General features: G+C 39.9%; 2 protein-coding genes across 3 annotated transcripts; one reads left to right on the top strand and one right to left on the bottom strand.

The window, feature by feature from the left end:
• Nucleotides 1-757: 757 nt before the first annotated feature.
• Nucleotides 758-2,625, bottom strand: LOC103713254 (scopoletin glucosyltransferase-like). Its single transcript, XM_039131601.1, has one exon. It carries the CDS (start codon nucleotides 2,417-2,419, stop codon nucleotides 947-949), a length of 1,473 nt encoding a protein of 490 aa, XP_038987529.1. The 5' UTR covers nucleotides 2,420-2,625; the 3' UTR covers nucleotides 758-946.
• Nucleotides 2,626-9,328: 6,703 nt separating this feature from the next.
• LOC103713221 (60S ribosomal protein L18a-like protein) lies at nucleotides 9,329-17,499 on the top strand. 2 transcript variants are annotated; one of them, XM_039131600.1, is made up of 4 exons: nucleotides 9,329-9,814; nucleotides 12,748-12,826; nucleotides 13,039-13,153; nucleotides 17,117-17,499. In XM_039131600.1, the coding sequence occupies exons 1-4, from the start codon at nucleotides 9,577-9,579 to the stop codon at nucleotides 17,120-17,122; spliced, it is 438 nt and encodes a 145-aa protein (XP_038987528.1). In that variant the 5' UTR covers nucleotides 9,329-9,576; the 3' UTR covers nucleotides 17,123-17,499. The 2 variants fall into 2 exon arrangements, with proteins under 2 accessions (XP_038987528.1, XP_038987527.1); XM_039131599.1 differs by having other exon boundaries at nucleotides 9,337-9,814; nucleotides 17,137-17,499.
• The last annotated feature ends 1,176 nt before the right edge of the window (nucleotides 17,500-18,675 follow it).

The following is an 18,675-nucleotide window of genomic DNA, read 5'->3' as shown; positions in this document are numbered from 1 at the left end:
ATTTTAATAATATTAAAATAGATAAATCTTTGAATTAAACAGAGATTTTGAAATGAGAAGAGATGGATAACCAATGCTTCAAAGTATGTTTTCAGATTTTTTAGAAAAATAATAATTAGTTTATTAAATTTAATTTACACATATTATTGATGTTGGGTTTAGTATTAATTTATGAAAATAATAATAATAAATTTAAAAAATATTTAAATTATTTAAAATTTAATTTATTTTTGGCCAGTATTTTTTTATTTACTTATTATTTATTTGGCATATTTAGATCAGGCTTTGTTATGTTATATTGCTTATTGGACCCGCATAGCATTTTTTCTATTGATTTAGATTCTAAATTAAGATTGCTCAAAACTTGAAGGAGTGCCCCAAATCGACTGAAGATGTTTGCAATTATTGGAATTCTAGTTTAGGCTGGTTAGACTAGTTTAGTTAAATATTTTATTTAATTCGAATAGTAATAATTAGCTAATATGTTTTGACTTACGTCGTTACGGAATAATTAATTATTAGAATAATTTGTTTTAGATCATAATTAAATCATTTTTTTTAAAAATTAAAAAAAATATTATAATTTTAAGATTATATGATTTACTTTATGTATAGAGCATGACACTAGCAACTATATAACTAGATATATAGCTCTACGTAGTGCAAGACATGCAACCGTTTTGGTCCACCCCGAAGGATCAAATGTATTTCTCCGTGGTTAATTATTTGGTATCGTAAGAAGAAAAAATTCGGTATCTAAGCACAGAGAAATCAGAACCGATTTCTTTATTCCACCAAAACAGAGAACCCTAATGTTACAGCGCAAGTCCTGCGAACGCTGGGTTGGGATCACGGATCCGAATCCAACTACATAATAGATGCCGTCTTCTAGCGGCAGAGCGACACCAGCACTATCAGCACCGCCCGTCGGCGGTTGCCGGAGTACTCACTCCTCCTTCCGCCCCTCCTTCCGCTTCCCCTCGAGTTCCTGGATCAGAGCGGTGACGTCCTCGTAGGTCGCACCCCCGTCCTCCACCGCCTTCCCTGCCGCCTCACCGTACTCCCTCGCCTTCCTCGCCACCGCCTCCACGTCCTCCCCGCCGCCGCCAACCACCCTCCCGACCACCGCCGCCACCTCCTCCGCCCTCACCAGTACCTTCTCCTCCTCCAGCCGGTTCCGCCGGAAGCCCTCCCACATCCTCACCCCGACCCCCATCACGTCCACCACCAGCGCCTCATTTATAAACTGCTCGTGGAACAGCGGCCAAGTAATCATCGGCACCCCCGCGCACGCCGATTCCTGGAGCGAGTTCCAGCCGCAATGTGTCACGAACCACCCCACCGCCGCGTGGCCCAGCACCTCCACCTGAGGTGCCCACCCCCTCACCACCAGTCCCCTCCCCTCCACCCGCTTCTCGAACCCCTCCGGCATCCACTCCGTCTCCGCCGCCGCGTCCCCCGCCGCCTCTTGCCGGACCACCCAGACGAATGCCTTCCCTGACGCCTCCAGCCCCAGCGCGATCTCCTTCAGCTGGGGCCCGCTGAAATGGCACAGGCTCCCGAAGCACACGTACACCACCGATCCGGCCGTTTTGGAGTCGAGCCATCTTAGCACACGGTTCCGGTCTGCCGGGGGCTCCCCGCGTTCCGCCTTCTCCTCGGCGGCACGGCAGCAGAGAGAGACCGGGCCCACGCACCAGGCCTTGATGCCGTGATGGTTCTTGTTCTTGTTCTTGTAGTAGTCGACGTAGCTCGGTTCCATATCGTAAAAGGTGTTGACGACGACGCCGTAGCTCTTGGCCTCGGCCTCGCCGAGGAGCTTGAGCATGAAGAAGTTGTCGACGAGCTCCGGGAGGCCATTTCTATAGAGGCGGATAGGATGAGGTAGGCCGTTCATGATGAAGGAGTCGGTGGAGGGGTCGAGGGGGAGGTAGTTGACGAGGTTGGTGAGGACGAAGAGGGGGAAGGCGCCGGCGCCGTGGAAAATGAGGCGGGGGATGCCGAGCTCGAGGGCGAGGTCGGCTGTCCAGGTGAAGAGGGAGTCGGATACAAGGGCATCGGGGCGGAGGTCGCGGAGGACGGCGGCGAGGGGGGCCTGGAAGTGGAAGAGTGCCATGACGAAGGTGTTGAAGTGGGCGGTGGGGACGGCGGAGAGGTTCTCCTGCCCGGGGGCGAGGCCGGTGGCCGCGGGGTCCGGGAAGGGAATGACGTGGAGGGAGAGGAGGAGGCCGCGGGCGGCGGAGGAGTCGACGGTGCGGCGGAGGTTGGCGGCGTTGACCGGGGTGGTGACGACGGTGGAGCGGACGCCGCGGGTGGCGAAGAGGCGGGCCATGTCGACCATGGGGATCATGTGGCCGGGGCTCATCAGGGGGAAGAAGAGCATGTGGAGGGGGCCGGCGGGGGTGGCGGAGGAGCCCATGGGCGGCGGCGATTGCGATGCTCTTAGCTTCGAATTCGTGAGTCGGAAGAAGCGGGGAAAGGGAAACACAGTGGGATTTGAGATCCGTTGAGACTTGAGAGTGAAGAGGGGTTACATATAGACGGGGGCAGACCGCATATCATTGATGGGATTCCGCCACAGTGATCCCGAGGATACAAGGTACCTGTGGCGTTGATCGAAGAATGTGACTGCTCCAAAAGTGCAGCACATTGGGTAATCTTCTACATTTCATTTCGGCGGATCAGTTTATTTTACTTTTTAACTTTTTAAGTAATACTTACACTCAGTATATATGAGTTGCCGATGTAAAAAGAAAAGGAAGAAGAAAAAAACGTAAAGCTGAATATGGATGGGAGGGTAAAAAGAAGGGATGTTGCGGTAATAATCTTTCTGCCTCTAAAAATTAGTGAGACAACGATAGTATATATATATATATATTTGAATCAAAAGTATGCGATCATAACCCAACTTTGTCTAATAGAAAAAATAAATTAGAGTTTCCACACACAAAAGGATATATCTCAATTATTTAATATTATTTCTTTTATATTAACATTAAGTAATTCCATATCATCTTACTTGAAGGATTCCTATAAGTTAAAATAAAATTTAACATAAATTTAGAAGATTACTTTCTTTTATCCCGAGGAAATTCAATTTATTAAGAAAAAGTTTTGGGTGAAATTTCCGAGTTTCTTTGGCATTTTCTCGAGTTGGAATCGGTGGCAGTAATCGAGCAGGTACGAAGAGTGATTCGCGAGCCGCATAACGTGTGCGGTAAGGACGGGGATTCGGCGTGGTGGTGGTTCAGGGAGGAAATGCCTCGGCGAACTCGTGCATAGAGAGGGGCCGTTTGATATAAAATATCCGCCCTCCGAGAAGTTGGTCGAGAAGTAGGGGCGGCGTGGTTGTTGGCGATTGCAAAAGGACAATTTATTAAAGGACACGCGAGACCAAGAGGTGCCGCCGGGGCCCACAAGAGTGGACCTCGGTTGTGGGAACCTGTACCGGATTTGGGAACTCGGAAAAAAAACCCCTCGTATGGAGTAATCTTTTTTTCGATGAAGCTCCCTCGATTAACAAAATCCATCCATATGACAGTATTATATATATATATATTTTGGTCTATACATCTTCTTGTAATCATAGAATATGTTTATCAATACATTGCAAAATATTGCACACTAAGCACATTAGTCATCCAATAATCTATACACATCTTAAGCAAATTGATACGCAATTTCAAAAATATTCTGTTCATTCGTATGCCATATATGTCCAAATGATATACATTTGGCAAATTTTTGATACATATTTTAAGCTTATTTAATATATTTTTTTAATTTTTTAATATGCTTAATCTAGTTTTTTCAAAAAATAATAATTAATAAAAATATGTTGAAAGTCATGTCTAGCCTTTTTTTTTTTTTTTTTGCTTACATTAATTTTTGTGAATTGTTATACATATTATTTATTTATACCAGTAAAGTTTGCGTCTCCAAATTTGGATCAAATTCTCTTTTTAGTTAAAAAAAAATTTAGTAAAAAAAGAAAGAAATTCTTTTGCTTTCTTCATAACAGTATCTATAAATATGTGGTATGAAACCTTTATATAAATTAGTGGATAGACTCCTCTTCTACTTAGAAGTGGTAGAAATTTCTAAAATGATAAGAATTCGTTATCAAAATAAAATTTATTTTTATAATTAAATTTTAACATCTACATCAATTTCTACTGTTTTATTTAATTTCTCTCGAACTAGAGAGTTATTACTTTTCAAAATTTTGCTTAGTGATCGGGTTTTGGATGTGATGAATCTTACTCTGAAATCTCATCAGATATACCTGTAATATAGTTAGAATGGTCAACAGCGGGTCCAATGATGTTTCCCAAACAATGATATAATTGGAATGAAAGGAGCTTCAATCAATACAAAAAGAAAGTTAGAAACCTTGACTGATAAAGATGAGCATCGGTAACACTCCCCATTAGACTAACTACCCAGCTGCCTGGTCCTTTGAAATAGTTGGAGATTAGTCATCAAATGTCCCTTAATCAGTCTTCTATTTTGGACCAAGGGAAAAGTGCAATAGGAGGCAAAGCATTTTTTTACTATAAGTACTCAAGATCTTCTCGGCGAATAACCTATGTAGAATTAAACACATGCTCGCACGGATCCTCACATACCTTCTCCGTTTAAGTTCTGATGTTCTCGTCAGACTAAGAATTCAAATTCATTCAATCCTAATCATATGCACCAAGATAGGCCCGTGGTCAGCCTCTATTAACTCGTGTTATAGTGTCTATTAGTCCACATGGGCTATGGACCGAGTTCGTTCTGATATTATTTATAACAACTCCAGATCGCACCTAAAATAGTTAGCCGCAAAATATTATTTGGTTTATTTATTTCTGTTTAAGTATCCAAGATCTTCTCGGCGAATAATCGATGTGGAACTAAATACATGCCCATACTTTTCACCATAGATTTTTTGGTTTAATGGTCTCGGCCATCGCTAAGTTTATGGGTGCTATCTGGAATTTAATCATTGATCGATTGCAAGTGGAGGCCCCAAGTAACACCACTTAGCACTCGTAGACCATCAAGTTTGATTGCAGCATGAGTTCGGTGAACTGGGCGGTGATCAAAGCGGGTGATATGCAACTGTACTAAGTCGAGGATGTTGTGGACAAAAGTAACATGGAAGCTGTCCGGGGAAAATCTATCCCGGATACGCTGCCAAAAAAACAGCAGCCATGAGCTTGTTTGGATTATTCGAAAGCTTTCACATGGTCTCACGCTCTTAACTCGTCAGCTAGTTCTTGCACTTATTCTTTATAGTTAATATGTGTCACGGTGCATATCGACGTTGCTTGTATAGTCATGTCCCATGCTTGGCCCTAGCGACATAAATAATCCTGGGTTTACATCATGTACAAATATCTTAGTTTATCTGCCTATAAATGGTGAAGTGTTTTCCCTACCAACCAAACACGAAGATGGGGACTGCACCCAAAAAACAAACACAAAAGAAGAAGAGACAAGATGGGTCAATGCTATTGCTCTATTTCTTCCATTGCAGAACTACCTATTTTATTTTATTATTAAATTTTTGATAGAGATTTTTTTTTTAAAAAAAAATTATGAAGATGGGTTAGTCAAGAATCCTCTCTAAAAGATTCTTTGATGTATCTGCAATGTGAACTAATTAATCTCGGTATTTCTCGCAAAGCGAATTGCAGGGACACATGAATGAAAAAAGATTGTGCAAATAGGTAAAATTTCTTCAATTATATATAAATATTAAAGAAGCTAGTGAAGTTACTAGAAAAAAACAAATCTACGACATAATCTTTATGATTTCCAAGCATGACTAGTTCTACTCGAGTCGCTAGTGAGACATAATCTTTGCTTAAAAAAACCCCACCTAACACGTTCTGCTCGAGTTTAAGAAATTATGTGCATGGATATAGATGTGCACTTAGGTGGTGCATGAGTAGCATTTCTTAATTTAACATTGTTAATTGCATCAATGGGTTGATTGACTACAAAAAGTTCAGAGAATCCGGACTCAAACCTTCAGTCCATCTAGAAAGAAAATAATATATATGGTTACCCCATTGCTTCAGAGACACAGGGAAAATTTCACCAAAAGTATAAAATAAAGAGAGAGAGAGAGAGGGAGAGAGAGAGAGACAGAGGAGAAGGGAATGGGATTTGAAGATCTGCATGATTTTTCGATTTCATTCAATAAATCATGTATTAGTTCCAAACTAAAACTTGCTGTTTTTGTGAACTTGATCAAATGATGATGCTTGTTTAGTGATTCCAACACTGAAGGTTAACAACGATTGATTACGACAATCCTTCGGACCATTATAAATGCGTAGTGTTCTTAATCTCAACACTGAACGTAAACTTGCTACTCAAATTATACTTCATCCCAAATCTTTATGGGCCAAAGTTGTTAGTGCTAAATCTAGATTCTCTGGAACTCGGTCTAATTATAAGAAGCCTCCTAGATATTCCAGTACATGGCCTAAAAAATGTCTCTGCGGGCCTAAGGTTCAGTATTATTTTCAATGGTCCCTCGGAGATGGTTCGGCTGTTAATTTTTTCTTTGATCCATAGATTTCTACGTTGCTTTTGAGTGCTTGGCCAACTTACCCGAGCATGAATATTCATCATGAAGAAATGAAGATTCAGACCCTTGCTTCTTGGAATATGGATTTCTTGCCTCATTTTTTCCGGTTGAAATGATGCACCTCATTTGCACTATTCCAATACTTAACGGTGCTTGGCCCGATCAGCTTAATCAAGTTTCGATCAAGGATATGCATGGGAGGGTGTGTTCTATGTGAGACGGTGCTGGGAGCAGATCGTATTATTCTGGAGGGAGACTTTGCCACGGTGATTGAGGAGATCTAGAAGTCCAGAAGTGCTGGTGGGGAAATGCGACTTCTGCATGATATTTGCCGCTTGTTAGGTGAATACGCTATCCACAGAGCTACTCATAAGAGGCCAATAGTGCAGCAAATTGGGTGACCTTCTATGCAGCTCATTACTCATGCGAGTTTGCTTGGGTGGACCAAATTTTTCTTCCATCTCTCTTGCAGTCTTTTTTACTTTCTGACTCTTTGGACACCACTCAGATCTCTTGTATGTGAGCCGTTGACGTACCAAAAAAAGATATGCATCCTTAGGTATCTTGTTTTCGTTCCCCTACGATGAATGTAGACTTCAAATGGGTTTGGAAACCATCTGGTGGCGGCTTTTATGGAACAAGTTGCCAACCAAAAGAAAAAGAAAAATAAAAAAAGGGATTATAAATCTCTCACCTACTTACACAAGGCTCCACGAAGAAGCCATGCAGCGTTGTCAAGTGGGGTCATTATTAGAACCATGATATCTTGTTTTACGTGGTTGCAATGATGCCTTAGGGACAAAGTTGAGACTTGAGAGGGAGAGATTTGGTTTGATATCCAATCCAACTATTTGAATGGGATGCATAGTGACAGGTGGATGTTTATTGCATGTCTATTAGATGAGATGAAAAAAGAGATGTTTCTGAAGCTTCATTCTTCTTCAGACAAACAAGTAGAGCATTGTTAGTGCAGAACTAAAATCTTGAACAATAGAAGAGAGTAACTTTTAGCATGTAACTCTTGTATTACCAAGCTCACCGTTACACTCCATAGAAGCTATAGGGAGGAGTTACACATGCTATTTAACTTTTTTGGATGATGTTTTTATGTTAGAATATTATTTCTTTATCAACCGAAAATATCTTAATTTTCATTTTTTTCAAAAGAACAATCATCGTGTTGAATAATATTGTACATATATTTTTGGGTACATATGTTGAATAAAGTAATTGCCGGCACCTATGGTCATAATATTCTGATCCAAACACACACACACATATATAATGCAATACTGTGATGGTTTGTATAGAGAATATTTATCACAAAAACAACCAAAATGCTTAGAAAGGTTTATCCAGATTGTTGCATTATGGACATGAACATAGACAATGGTAATAGGTTGCAGATTTATCTTCAATAGCGATAAAAGCTCAATAAGTTGTCTTGAAAATAACCATGTCACACATATAGAAAATGTATTAAAAATTTATAATTATTGTAAAATTACATTGCACACCGATCACGAACGCTGAAAAAGTATATATGGATGGTTGTAATATCGCACGTTACTAAAAATATTCTATTGTTTAAATAACTAATGATATATATTTGAATGCATTCTCTTTCTTAGAAGAAGAATCTAACTAAATTAGATATAATTTTTATTATAAGTTCCAACTTTCCTTCCTCTTGCCCAATGCTGGCAACGACAACAGCGTTGTCGGAATATCGCATATATTGCACGAATCGCAGGACAAGATCACAGGTAACCCGACTTAGAAATACACAAATGCATCCCCAAATTTGCAGCCTACCGCCAGAGTGGGTCCCGATGCATTCTGAAGCCCGATGTTCTCCGAGTCAAAACTCAGAGTCTACATTTATAGTCCGTAAACGTCGTAATCCAACGGCAATATCCCCACGTTCCTTGATTCGACGGACGACAATACCTAGAAATTAACGTGCTTCCCAACTCAGTTCCCCGAACAAGTTCACAACTCGCCACAAAATAGGGTTTGTAGAAGAGCAAATCGGGAACTCGAACCAAAAATAAAAGTTCCGTGCTCCCGTGATTTTTTTTTTTTTAATTTTTATACAACGACAATTCACACCCACCGCAGTTGGGTGTGGGCAATAGAGTCAGAAAATAAGAGATAGCTCAGAGGCTGAGGCACAGACACCTGACCTCCCAAACAAAGACTCCTGAGTGATGGGCAGCGAATGAAGCAACCGCATTGTTCGTCTCCATATAGACATGTCTGGCCCATGACGGATTATCCACGCCCATGAGTCGGCGAACGTTACGGATCAGCAATCTCGACCTGATGTCGGGCTCCATGTCTCGGATCTACGTAATCACCATGGCCGAGTCCTCTTTGAGCACGATCCGGTCAGCACCTAGATTGTCTCGTATAGATGATTCCCTCCCATGCTGTCATGAGCTCCACGTTGACTACAGAAGTGTGGAAGATTCGTTGGTCCCCTGCCGCAATCAGATGGGTGTCGTGGTCTCTGATAACAAAATCCACATCTCCAATGCAGCTATCATCGCCAACGCTACCATCGAAGTTCACCTCGAGGAAGCCGAAGATGGAGGTTCCATGAGACTAGATGATCGTAGGCATTATATGAGCAGTAGGGAAAACCCAGATTTTCCCGGTCAACTCCAAGGATGCCGATGAAGCACCGCGGATTATCTCCTCCATGTGAAGAAGAGCCTTTTGAGCTGGTAGAATCGGGTGCACACTACTACTCTCAAGGATCCGGGCATTCTTGGCTGGCCAGCAGTGGTAACGTGGGCATTAGTATCTCCGTTTCTAACAATTGGGGGACAAGACCAGGGAAGCGTACCGGTACTCAAAACCCGCGGCGAGTTTCATACCAAAGGGGGAACAGAAAGTTGGTAATAAGATCTTTGGATCGAACGCCGCGGACGACGGGGAGAAGAAAAAAACCGTCCCCAAAAAAACCCTAGAGAGAAGAAGAGAAAATGAGCGAAGACGACGGGAAGAGCCGGGGAATCATCGGCGATCATTACGACGGCGGTCACCACCAGCATCACCAGCAGTACGGGGCGTTTCAGGGCGGCGCCCCGGGCTATCCTCAGCCGGCGATCGGGTTCCCTCAGCCGGCGCCTCCGCCTGGGGTCGTTCCCCCGACATCTTATCCTCCCCCTCCTTATTCTGCAGGCGCTCCCTACTATTCTCATGGTTACCAATCCGTTCCAGGTATGTCTAACCACAGATGACATACGAAATTTTAGATAAATTTCTGTTTCAATTGGTCTGAATCTCTTGTTTTTTTTAAGAAGAATAGCCTTCAAAGCGATAATTGCTATAGTTTGGGGTTACCTTTACGATAGGGAACTAGTGAGATTGTGACGGGGTCGAATATTTTACTTCTGAAATGAGGGTCTTTTGATATAATTTGATGGACAATTGAGGATCGGATGATAAGCCAGGTTTCTTGATTCGTCGGGGTTCACAACACAGTTGGGTTGGATTAGTTGGGGTTGAGTTGGTTCAGGAATTTGGATGATTTTCTGCTTCTAAATTTGATCAAATTTAAGCTTTGGCATTGAAATGTGATGCCATGCCCTTCTGGGTTATTGGCAACACTTACATTTCGTTTTGGGAATTCAGCACTGAAGAATTTAGCCGGAAGAAGTTAAAGACGTGACTTTGATATGATTAGGCTAGTTCATAATACAGTTAGGGTGCATTTGGTTCACAACCGGAATTGGAATCGAAATGGAAATTGGAATGGCCATATTTCCCAATGTGTTTGGTTTGTGACCGGTATCAGAATCAGAATTGGAATCAAATTTTGGATACTAGAGGAGAGTATGGAATGGATTTTGCGGGATTGGGGCACTCCCATTCTTCCTTGGAATTGGAATGGCAATAGGACTTCCCCCAGCCAAACGGCTGGAATGGAAGCTGTTCGTTCCCATTTTCATTAGACTTTTAAAAATTTTCTGTTTTTTTTTTGGTTTCCTTCTGAGTAATATAGGTAATAAGGCATTTGACAACAAGATGATGAACTGGATGAACTCCTATGGAAAACCAGTGCTTTGTCCACCTAGAATATAGCTAGGTCTTCTGTACATTGCCAGACAGTTCATTATCTCACCGATTTCCAAGCTGCTGTTCGTTTTTGCCTGTGAACCTCCAATCTTGACAGTTGCATCAAATTCAAACTGGTCATGGATCAGATCAATATCCCGCCCCCCCCCCCCCCCCCCCCCCCCCCCCCCCCCCCCAACCCCACCCCCCAACTTTTTCCAGCTGAAGTATGGCAGCGATGCTTGTGAAGGCTGGTCATCCAAAAGCAAACATGATTTTCCTCTTTTAATCATTATTGTATCAATTCCCATTAAGAATCTGAAACAGTGATATGATCTTTTCAAGTGAATCCAAAAAAATTAACAATGTAATTGCAGCTGTTGCAAAAAATGCGAATCCAAGGACAACTTAGCTAGACCTCAAGTCACTTCACACAGCCACCAAGAAAGCCTTAGTAGAGAGTTCTGACACTTGGATAATTTAAGGTACGGAGACCAACTTCATCTCTTCATCCACATAAATGGTGAGGTTATCCTGTGAAAAAAAATCAATTCATTGACATTACTGACATGGGGAGAAAATCAACCTCACGAGGTTTCAACAATCAAGTTAGTTGTACTATTTTCACTATTCTCTAATTCAGCACTGAAGAATTCAATAGGAAGAAGTTAGAGATGCGATTTTGATATGATTAAGTTAGTTCATAATACAGTTAGGGCGTGTTAGGTTCATGACCAGAATCTTAATCGGGATCGGAATAGAAATTAGAATGGCCATATCCCCCAATGCGTTTGGTCCATAACCGGAATCGGAATGAGAATTGGAATGAGATTTGAATACCAGAAAAGAGTAGGGATTGGATTTTGCGAGATTGGGGTATTCCCATTTTCCCTTGAAATTGGAATGGAAATGGGACCTACCCCAGCCAAACGGCTGGAATGGGAGTTGCTCATTTCTATTCCCATTTTAGAGTCCAACTCCCCCCAATCAAACATACTCGGAAGTCGGAATGTGCATTAGATTTCAAAATTTTTCTGTTTTTGTTTCCTTCTGAGTAATATAGCTCATAAGGCATCTGACAACAAGCTGATGAACTAGATGAACTTCTTTGGAAAACCAGTGCTTTGTCCACCTAGAATATAGCTAGGTTTTCTATACATTGCCAGACAGTTCATTATCTCGCTGATTTACTAGCTGCTGTTGGTTTTTGACTGTGAAAGCCTCCAAGTCTTGAGAGTAGCATCAAATACAAACTGTTCGTGGATCAGATCAATATCTTTTTTTCCCCCTTTTTCCAGCCGGAGATGGCAGCGATGCTTGTGAAGGTTGGGCATCCAAAAGCAAGCATGAATTTCCTCTATTAATCATTATTGTATCAATTCCTACTAAGAATTTGAAACAGTGATATGATCTTTTCAAGTGAATCCACAAAATTTAACAATGTAAATGCAGCCGTTGCAAAAAATGCGAATCCAAGGACATCTTAGCTAGACTTCAAGTCACTTCACTCAGCCACCAAGAAAGCCTTAGTAGAGAGTTCTAACACTAAGGCACGGGGACTAACTTCATCTCTTCATCCACATAAATGGTGAAGTATTATCCTGTGAAATAAATCAATTCTTTGACATTGCTGACATAGGGAGAAAATCAACTTCACGAGGTTTCTACAAACAAGGACGTATCGGTTCCATATTTATTGACAAGTTAGTTATACTATTTTCACTTATTCTGTAATTCAGAGTTTGCTATGCATAATTTGTTAATTTCCAAGCATTGTCCTTCACTAAACTTTAATGTTCTAAGTTGTATATGCATGCGTATATATATCTTCATGCTTGAGTGCATATCTATATATGGGGAACTTGTCTTGTATTTCTGAATCTGTAAAAAACAGGACACCTTTCCACATATGATTTATGAAAGCGAGCTTCGCCTGGTTGCTGCTTGGGATGAACATATCTAACTATTCCATGGTCTTAGTTGATAAGACTTTGGGCATATTTCTCGAATAAATAACTATATATCATGTGAAGAAAATTATAGATATTTGACTGCTTGCGTTTAACTATTTTGTTTGATTTTTCTGATTGCTATAGGTTATGCTACAGTTGCTGAAGGAAGACCTTTAAGAATGCCACGCCTTCCCTGCTGTGGCATTGGTATTGGCTGGTTTTTGTAAGTAATCGTAGTTTCATTCTTTTTAAACTATAACTGATGCTTTTGAAGACTAAATCTGTAGAATTGTATCATTTGCTGGATGAACTTGCTGGTCAACTGCTTAACCTTCTTTTTCTTGAACTACTTCTGAAAGTGAAAAGCATTGATTCAAGAAGTTTGCTAATATAAGTGGGTGGCTAATTATGATGTTTTTATTTTAACCTTGAAAGGTTTATCATTGGCTTCTTTCTTGCTGCTATTCCCTGGTATGTTGGAGCTTTCATTCTACTTTGTGTCAGAATAGATTACAGAGAGAAACCAGGGTTCATTGCTTGCACTATTGCTGTAAGTAACAGATCTAATCTAGTTTCCTATGTAAAGCTTATATCTTATTTCTTCTGATTACTTCCATTATATGTTCATATGCTTTGCTTGATCTGAGTAAAATATGGCAATCACAGCATTTTGCTTTTATATCTATTACCTATACTCGCTGACTTAGATTTTAGTTGCTGTTGGCTTCATTTTCATTTTGATGCCTTTATCTTTATAGCCATGGTCCTCCATTGATACTTACAGAACAGCTTGCAAAATGGAATTTGGTTTTTATTTTAAGTTGCATAAGAATTTCTACCATGCTCAAACACATGGATATGCTTTATTACCAATCCATGTGATGCTGATATAAACTACTGTTACTGATATTACATCATAGTTCCATGTATCTTTTGAAGTCTAATTGAGTTTAGGAAGAAGATAAGAAGTTGATCTAGGAAATTTTTCTTTGATCATGCTCAGGTGTGAATCCTAACACTTAAGAACTTACATAGACAATTGAGTCATATGGTAAGAGAAAAAAGACAACTGCTATTATTTTCCACAATTTCTTAACAGAATATGACTATATGCTTGACTAACAAGTTCCTTAGTAGTATAATAACCTGATTTGGACCACAGGAATTCAGGAAAGTAAAAAATCATCAATAGCCATAAGTTATACTTTTGATTTACTTGTCAGTAGGTTTTAACCAGACAGCTAATCTTCTTAACAATCTTTCAGATAAAATCGATTAAACAAAAACTATGTTGTTGGAGGTCTGAGGGAGAGTATCTACCTGCCTTAAATGGATATTTACATCTAATTATTTCTTCTTGAAAATTTAATTCAAAATCAAACCTGCTCCTTCTACATGAAAATACATTAAAAAGACGATATGAAGCAACCCCATAAACTAGGGTATATGTACTAGGGAATTATATGTTTCATGGTCTTTGATATGAATCACATGGCATTTTCTTAGCTGCAATTTTTGTGGAATGCCTTTTTATATGTGCATGTAAACTGGATTCGAAAATGACCAAGGTAAAGAGTAATTTACAATTATCCATTTTGTTTCTCCAACCATTTTTCAAGTTCTCTTACTCTGAAATTGTTCTGTCATCCTCCAAGTTAGCTTTTAATGGAGCATTTGTTACAACAGTGAGATAAAAAATCGTCACTTTGTAGAATATTTGTTTTAGTTCAAATCTCTTAATTTTCGCAACCGTTTCTTTAGATCTTGAAATTGACAAAATCTGCATGATTCTTCATAAAATGCACCCGGATGTTTTGTATATTGTTCTAGTGATACAAGTGGCCATAGAACACATGACTATTAGGGCTAGATTCGAAATATAACATGTATCTCATGTGCAGTTGTGAGTAAAATCATACAGTTTAACCGGCATTGCTTACTAAATAAGCGATTTTTATGAAAATCAAGTCAGGTTTTGTGCAGTACTTGTATTTGCCTTATAGTGATAGAAGTACTTCCGGGATGAGCTTTGAGGAATTCTGTTTGTGCCTGCGATATTTAGAGAATTGTTTCAATGCCTGTTATGTCTTGGAACTATGTTGTCGTCAGATTCCATCCTCATACAGGCAGCTGTGATCGAAATCAGACTCAATTAGTTGGATTAGGTACTCAATTTTGCCATTTTGGTCTGTTTATGACCTGTATATAATTACTCAGCAGTAAGATCAATTCAATTTCATAATAATCCAAATTGAATTTGTTATTACATTATATAAACTATTGATCAAGATCTAATAATGAATACATTATTGATCTCCCCCATCTCCACCATGACTGCAAGGGGAGGTAACAGCCCTATGTGGTACCTATCCACTGCTCACTCACTGGTCACATGTGTACGTGCATGTTTCTGTCTTCTTAATCCTCTCTTATTCTCTTCCTTACCCTAGTCATAGTTCCGCCACCTCCCACAGGTTACGGGTAACCAGTGATTGACTCGTACCCCTATTTGTGACCCAAATCTCTCAGATTCCATTGAGTTATACTGAATTTATAGATTGGAAAGTTGATTCTTCAGATTGACATTTGGCTTATTTGTTGGATTACTAGATTTGGATGATAGAGCCTAGCTTTTTGATCCATTTACAGGCCTACCTGGAGTTAGAGCTGATCATGGGCTAGGCCTCGGGCGTAAACTCTATTCATTTTTAGTCAGGCTTCAGGCCGGGCCTATGTAAAATTTGATATTTTCTGTGCCCAAGCCTAGCCCATGATCAGCTTTACCTGGAATGCACCGATGAGTTAGGTTTTCTAGAAAATAAAAATTATGGTACTTGTTCTCTTCCTAGCTCAAGCCTGAACATTGTAAGCCCCCTTTAAGAAAAATAAGGAAAAAAGAAAAGCTAACATTGTAGGCAGGCAATGTTTCACGCACACAGTGGTTAGAAGACTATCTTGTCACACAGAAACCTTAAGTTCTTAACCTGTTATGATGTAACATAATTGATTAGAATTGAGGTTTTAGGAATTAAGCTTGTGGGGGCCTCTATCAGAGGTTAGCTACTTCCAATCCTCAATTTTCTTGGTTGGTTAAAAGATTATTATTTAGGAGTTTCCTTGTGAAATTATTGGTGCTGGAGCTTCACAAGGAGATAATAGTGACAGTTCCTAAAAGTTGGTGTATTGCCGTCCATAGCTGTTTGCATCTGATAGTCATACTAATCAGGTCGAATTTTACTCTCTACAATAATATTGTTCTTGAAGATGACAGACCATATATGCTCATCTTTTGGGGGTGGAGGGGTTGGTTTAATGACTGGCTGCCCAATGTTACAACAATGTGCACATAGGCTTCTTGTTTTGCTTCTCTGTTTTGATGTTTTAGAGTGAATAAGCTAGAGGCTTCACTGTCTACGAAATTAATCTTTTATATTTTGTTATAAAAGATTAATTAGTAGGACTACTGGAGAAGATGGATGATAGCAAAGGCCTCCATGCGGACCATGACAATGTCTAATTCAACAAGGGTGTTGAAGCTTATGTTTCCCTGACAGGTGGGTCTGGTACGACTGCAATGAGGGTCTGTCTTTTCCCTTCCATTTGGCCAATAAGGTGCAATCTTGTCACACCCACCCTTTACCACCCCTCCCCTACCCAAATGCCAAGGTGTTGTGATGGAGCAGTCAATAGCAAAGAGGAACCAACCACGACTCTCCTACTCGTTGTCCCCCTTGCTTGGCCCTGTTTCGCATACCGGGCGGCTCAATCTTATCGATTTCAGCAGTGTCCATCGCTCCCTTCGGCTGGCTATTATGGTGAATGGATTGGGGGACCTGGTGAAAGCTTTCAACCTGCCCTTCTTCCTTCAACGGCAACCGTGATTCCAAGTTTGGAGGGCTTGGCTAGTCCAGGAGCAATTTGTCATATTGAAGTGCTTTGGTGGTATCTCTTCCTTGATTCAATAAAATGACATGCAACTTCTGGAACATCATTCAGCCTGTCATCTGTTCTAATTCAACCCTTGCACTTTCTCAAGTCTGATTCTAGTTTATGATGTGAACCAGGTCTAAACTGGTAGAACTTATGACCTTTTGGTATTTCATTAGTTGCATTATATGTAAACTAGGTAGTTGTCATGAGAAAATTTAGGTTTATGTTGTGGGTTTAGAGCCTTATTATGGGAAGATCAAACAGAGAAGGGTAAGATATAAAAAGTGGGTATAGCACTTGTTTAGGTAGGATCTGCAAAGAGTTTGTGCTGAGCCACTGACATAAAACTTGGCACCCTATAGAGGCATTCTTGAGTTAATGGGCAACAATTGCTGGTGTTTAAGATACTTAATATTAATATATCTCTATTCCAAAATGGTCAATCCTGAAAGATAGCAGCTTCGGGTTTTCCCCGGACTGATTTTCCATTGTCTTCTCAATGTATTTATGATTCAAAACTCTATTTTCTTATGAGAATGGAATGAATATATATATATATATATATATATATTATTAAATTAAGCTTTGACTTGTCTTGAACAGGCCATTCTTGCTGCAATTGCTATTCTTCTAGGGGCAACAAAAGGAGCAGATATATGGTGATTCATCTACAAGCTGCGGTTGGACACCTATAGTATGCATGTTCATCAAATATATTAAACTCTGTAAACAATCAGAAGTTATTTATTCAATATGTAAGCTGGTGCGGATTTTGTATTTGTTAGTATGATTGCATGCGACTAAAGAGTGATTAAAATTCCTGTGTTCTGCAATTGTTTCTTTCATATTTTACCCACTCCCCATATTCAGTTTAAATGTAATCTTGGGAAGGTCCTTATAACTTTGCCCTCGCTATTTTTATCATCTCTTGGACATGAAAGAAATGAAATATCAGAAGATTTTATATCTGGGCTGACAAGTTCCCTCGTGAAATTTTATTTTCTTTCCATCAGTTCCTATGGCATCCATACACCGTTGAAGGTGTTTTCTAGAAGCTTTCGATTTACACCAAAGCAGTGACTATAATTTGAAGCAAAGGCTCCTTTCCGCCCACATGAAAGCATGTAGGATTGCTCTTACCGTGTCCTATTTCAGTAATAGAATCTTAGCTGAAGCCTCTACAGTGATGGGTGGAATGATTAATTAATTTATCAGCACTAATTGTGTGTAGATGAATTAGCTGGAAGCATCTGGAGTTACTGCTTGGTATTGATTGCTTGCTTCATTGGTAGGTGGAGTTCCATGGATTGATGTAGCTTGTTTCTCATCATGTTTGGCAAATTGGAGAAAATAATTCATTAATATAAACATTATTGCAGTATCTTGTTATTTATCACTCTTATCTTCCTTTAACCTCATCTTGTGCAATACTAGCAGTGGCTTCATAGGTTTAAAAAAGTTATGCTCCTCAAATCTGTACTGCATGTTCTGGATTCAGTAAGAAGGAGCATTTGGTAAACGGCAATGATCCAATTAACATTTGATACATGGGTTTTGCTTTGACATATTTTTGGCTTTGTTCTGCCTTATGAAAATCCAGTTAACATTTGACATATTTGTTAATTGGATCAAATAGCGCAACAGAAGAGCACCAACGACTATGTTTGCAGTTGTGATAGTAGGATTTTCCATTAATTTCATAGGGCACGGATGGATGACTGTATTTGTCTAAAAAGCTCGCTAGATCAAATGCACAACATGTGGTTAGGTCGATGCTTTCTTTTTTTCGCGATCTTTTTCCCAATTATATGGCCGAACCGCACACATTACGCTCTCTCTCTCTCTCTCTCCATTATTTTCTCTTTCTGAAAAATATCTCAATAAAGTACTCTATATTAGGAATGCTGAAGAAGTTAATATATACGATTGTGCAATGATGGATAAGCAATGGTGATCCTGTTATGAATGCGTCTATATAGCACTGAGTTATTTTTTTGGGTCATTGTATGTAAAGAATGTGTGCGTCTATACCATGTGCACTATATTTTAAAACGTTGATAGTGGATGTTCAGGTACTCCAACATTATAGATGAATGTAGGGATATTTTGAGTTACTTTTATCTCTACGATGTCAAGACAAAG

This window comes from Phoenix dactylifera, chromosome 11 (genome assembly GCF_009389715.1).
Source record: "Phoenix dactylifera cultivar Barhee BC4 chromosome 11, palm_55x_up_171113_PBpolish2nd_filt_p, whole genome shotgun sequence".
Taxonomy (NCBI): Eukaryota; Viridiplantae; Streptophyta; class Magnoliopsida; order Arecales; family Arecaceae; genus Phoenix; species Phoenix dactylifera.
The sequence above is the reverse complement of the archived record's forward strand: the minus strand, read 5'-3'. Positions and strand labels throughout refer to the sequence as shown.

Bases quoted from the DNA above. Each gene is read 5' to 3' on its own strand.
- LOC103713221 (XM_039131599.1), top strand. From the start codon at position 9,577: ATGAGCGAAGACGACGGGAAGAGCCGGGGAATCATCGGCGATCATTAC. The intron at 9,815-12,747 runs GTATGTCTAACC...TGATTGCTATAG, and splicing joins TGGTTACCAATCCGTTCCAG to GTTATGCTACAGTTGCTGAA. The intron at 13,154-17,136 runs GTAAGTAACAGA...TGTCTTGAACAG, and splicing joins TCATTGCTTGCACTATTGCT to GCCATTCTTGCTGCAATTGC.
- LOC103713254 (XM_039131601.1), bottom strand. From the start codon at position 2,419: ATGGGCTCCTCCGCCACCCCCGCCGGCCCCCTCCACATGCTCTTCTTC.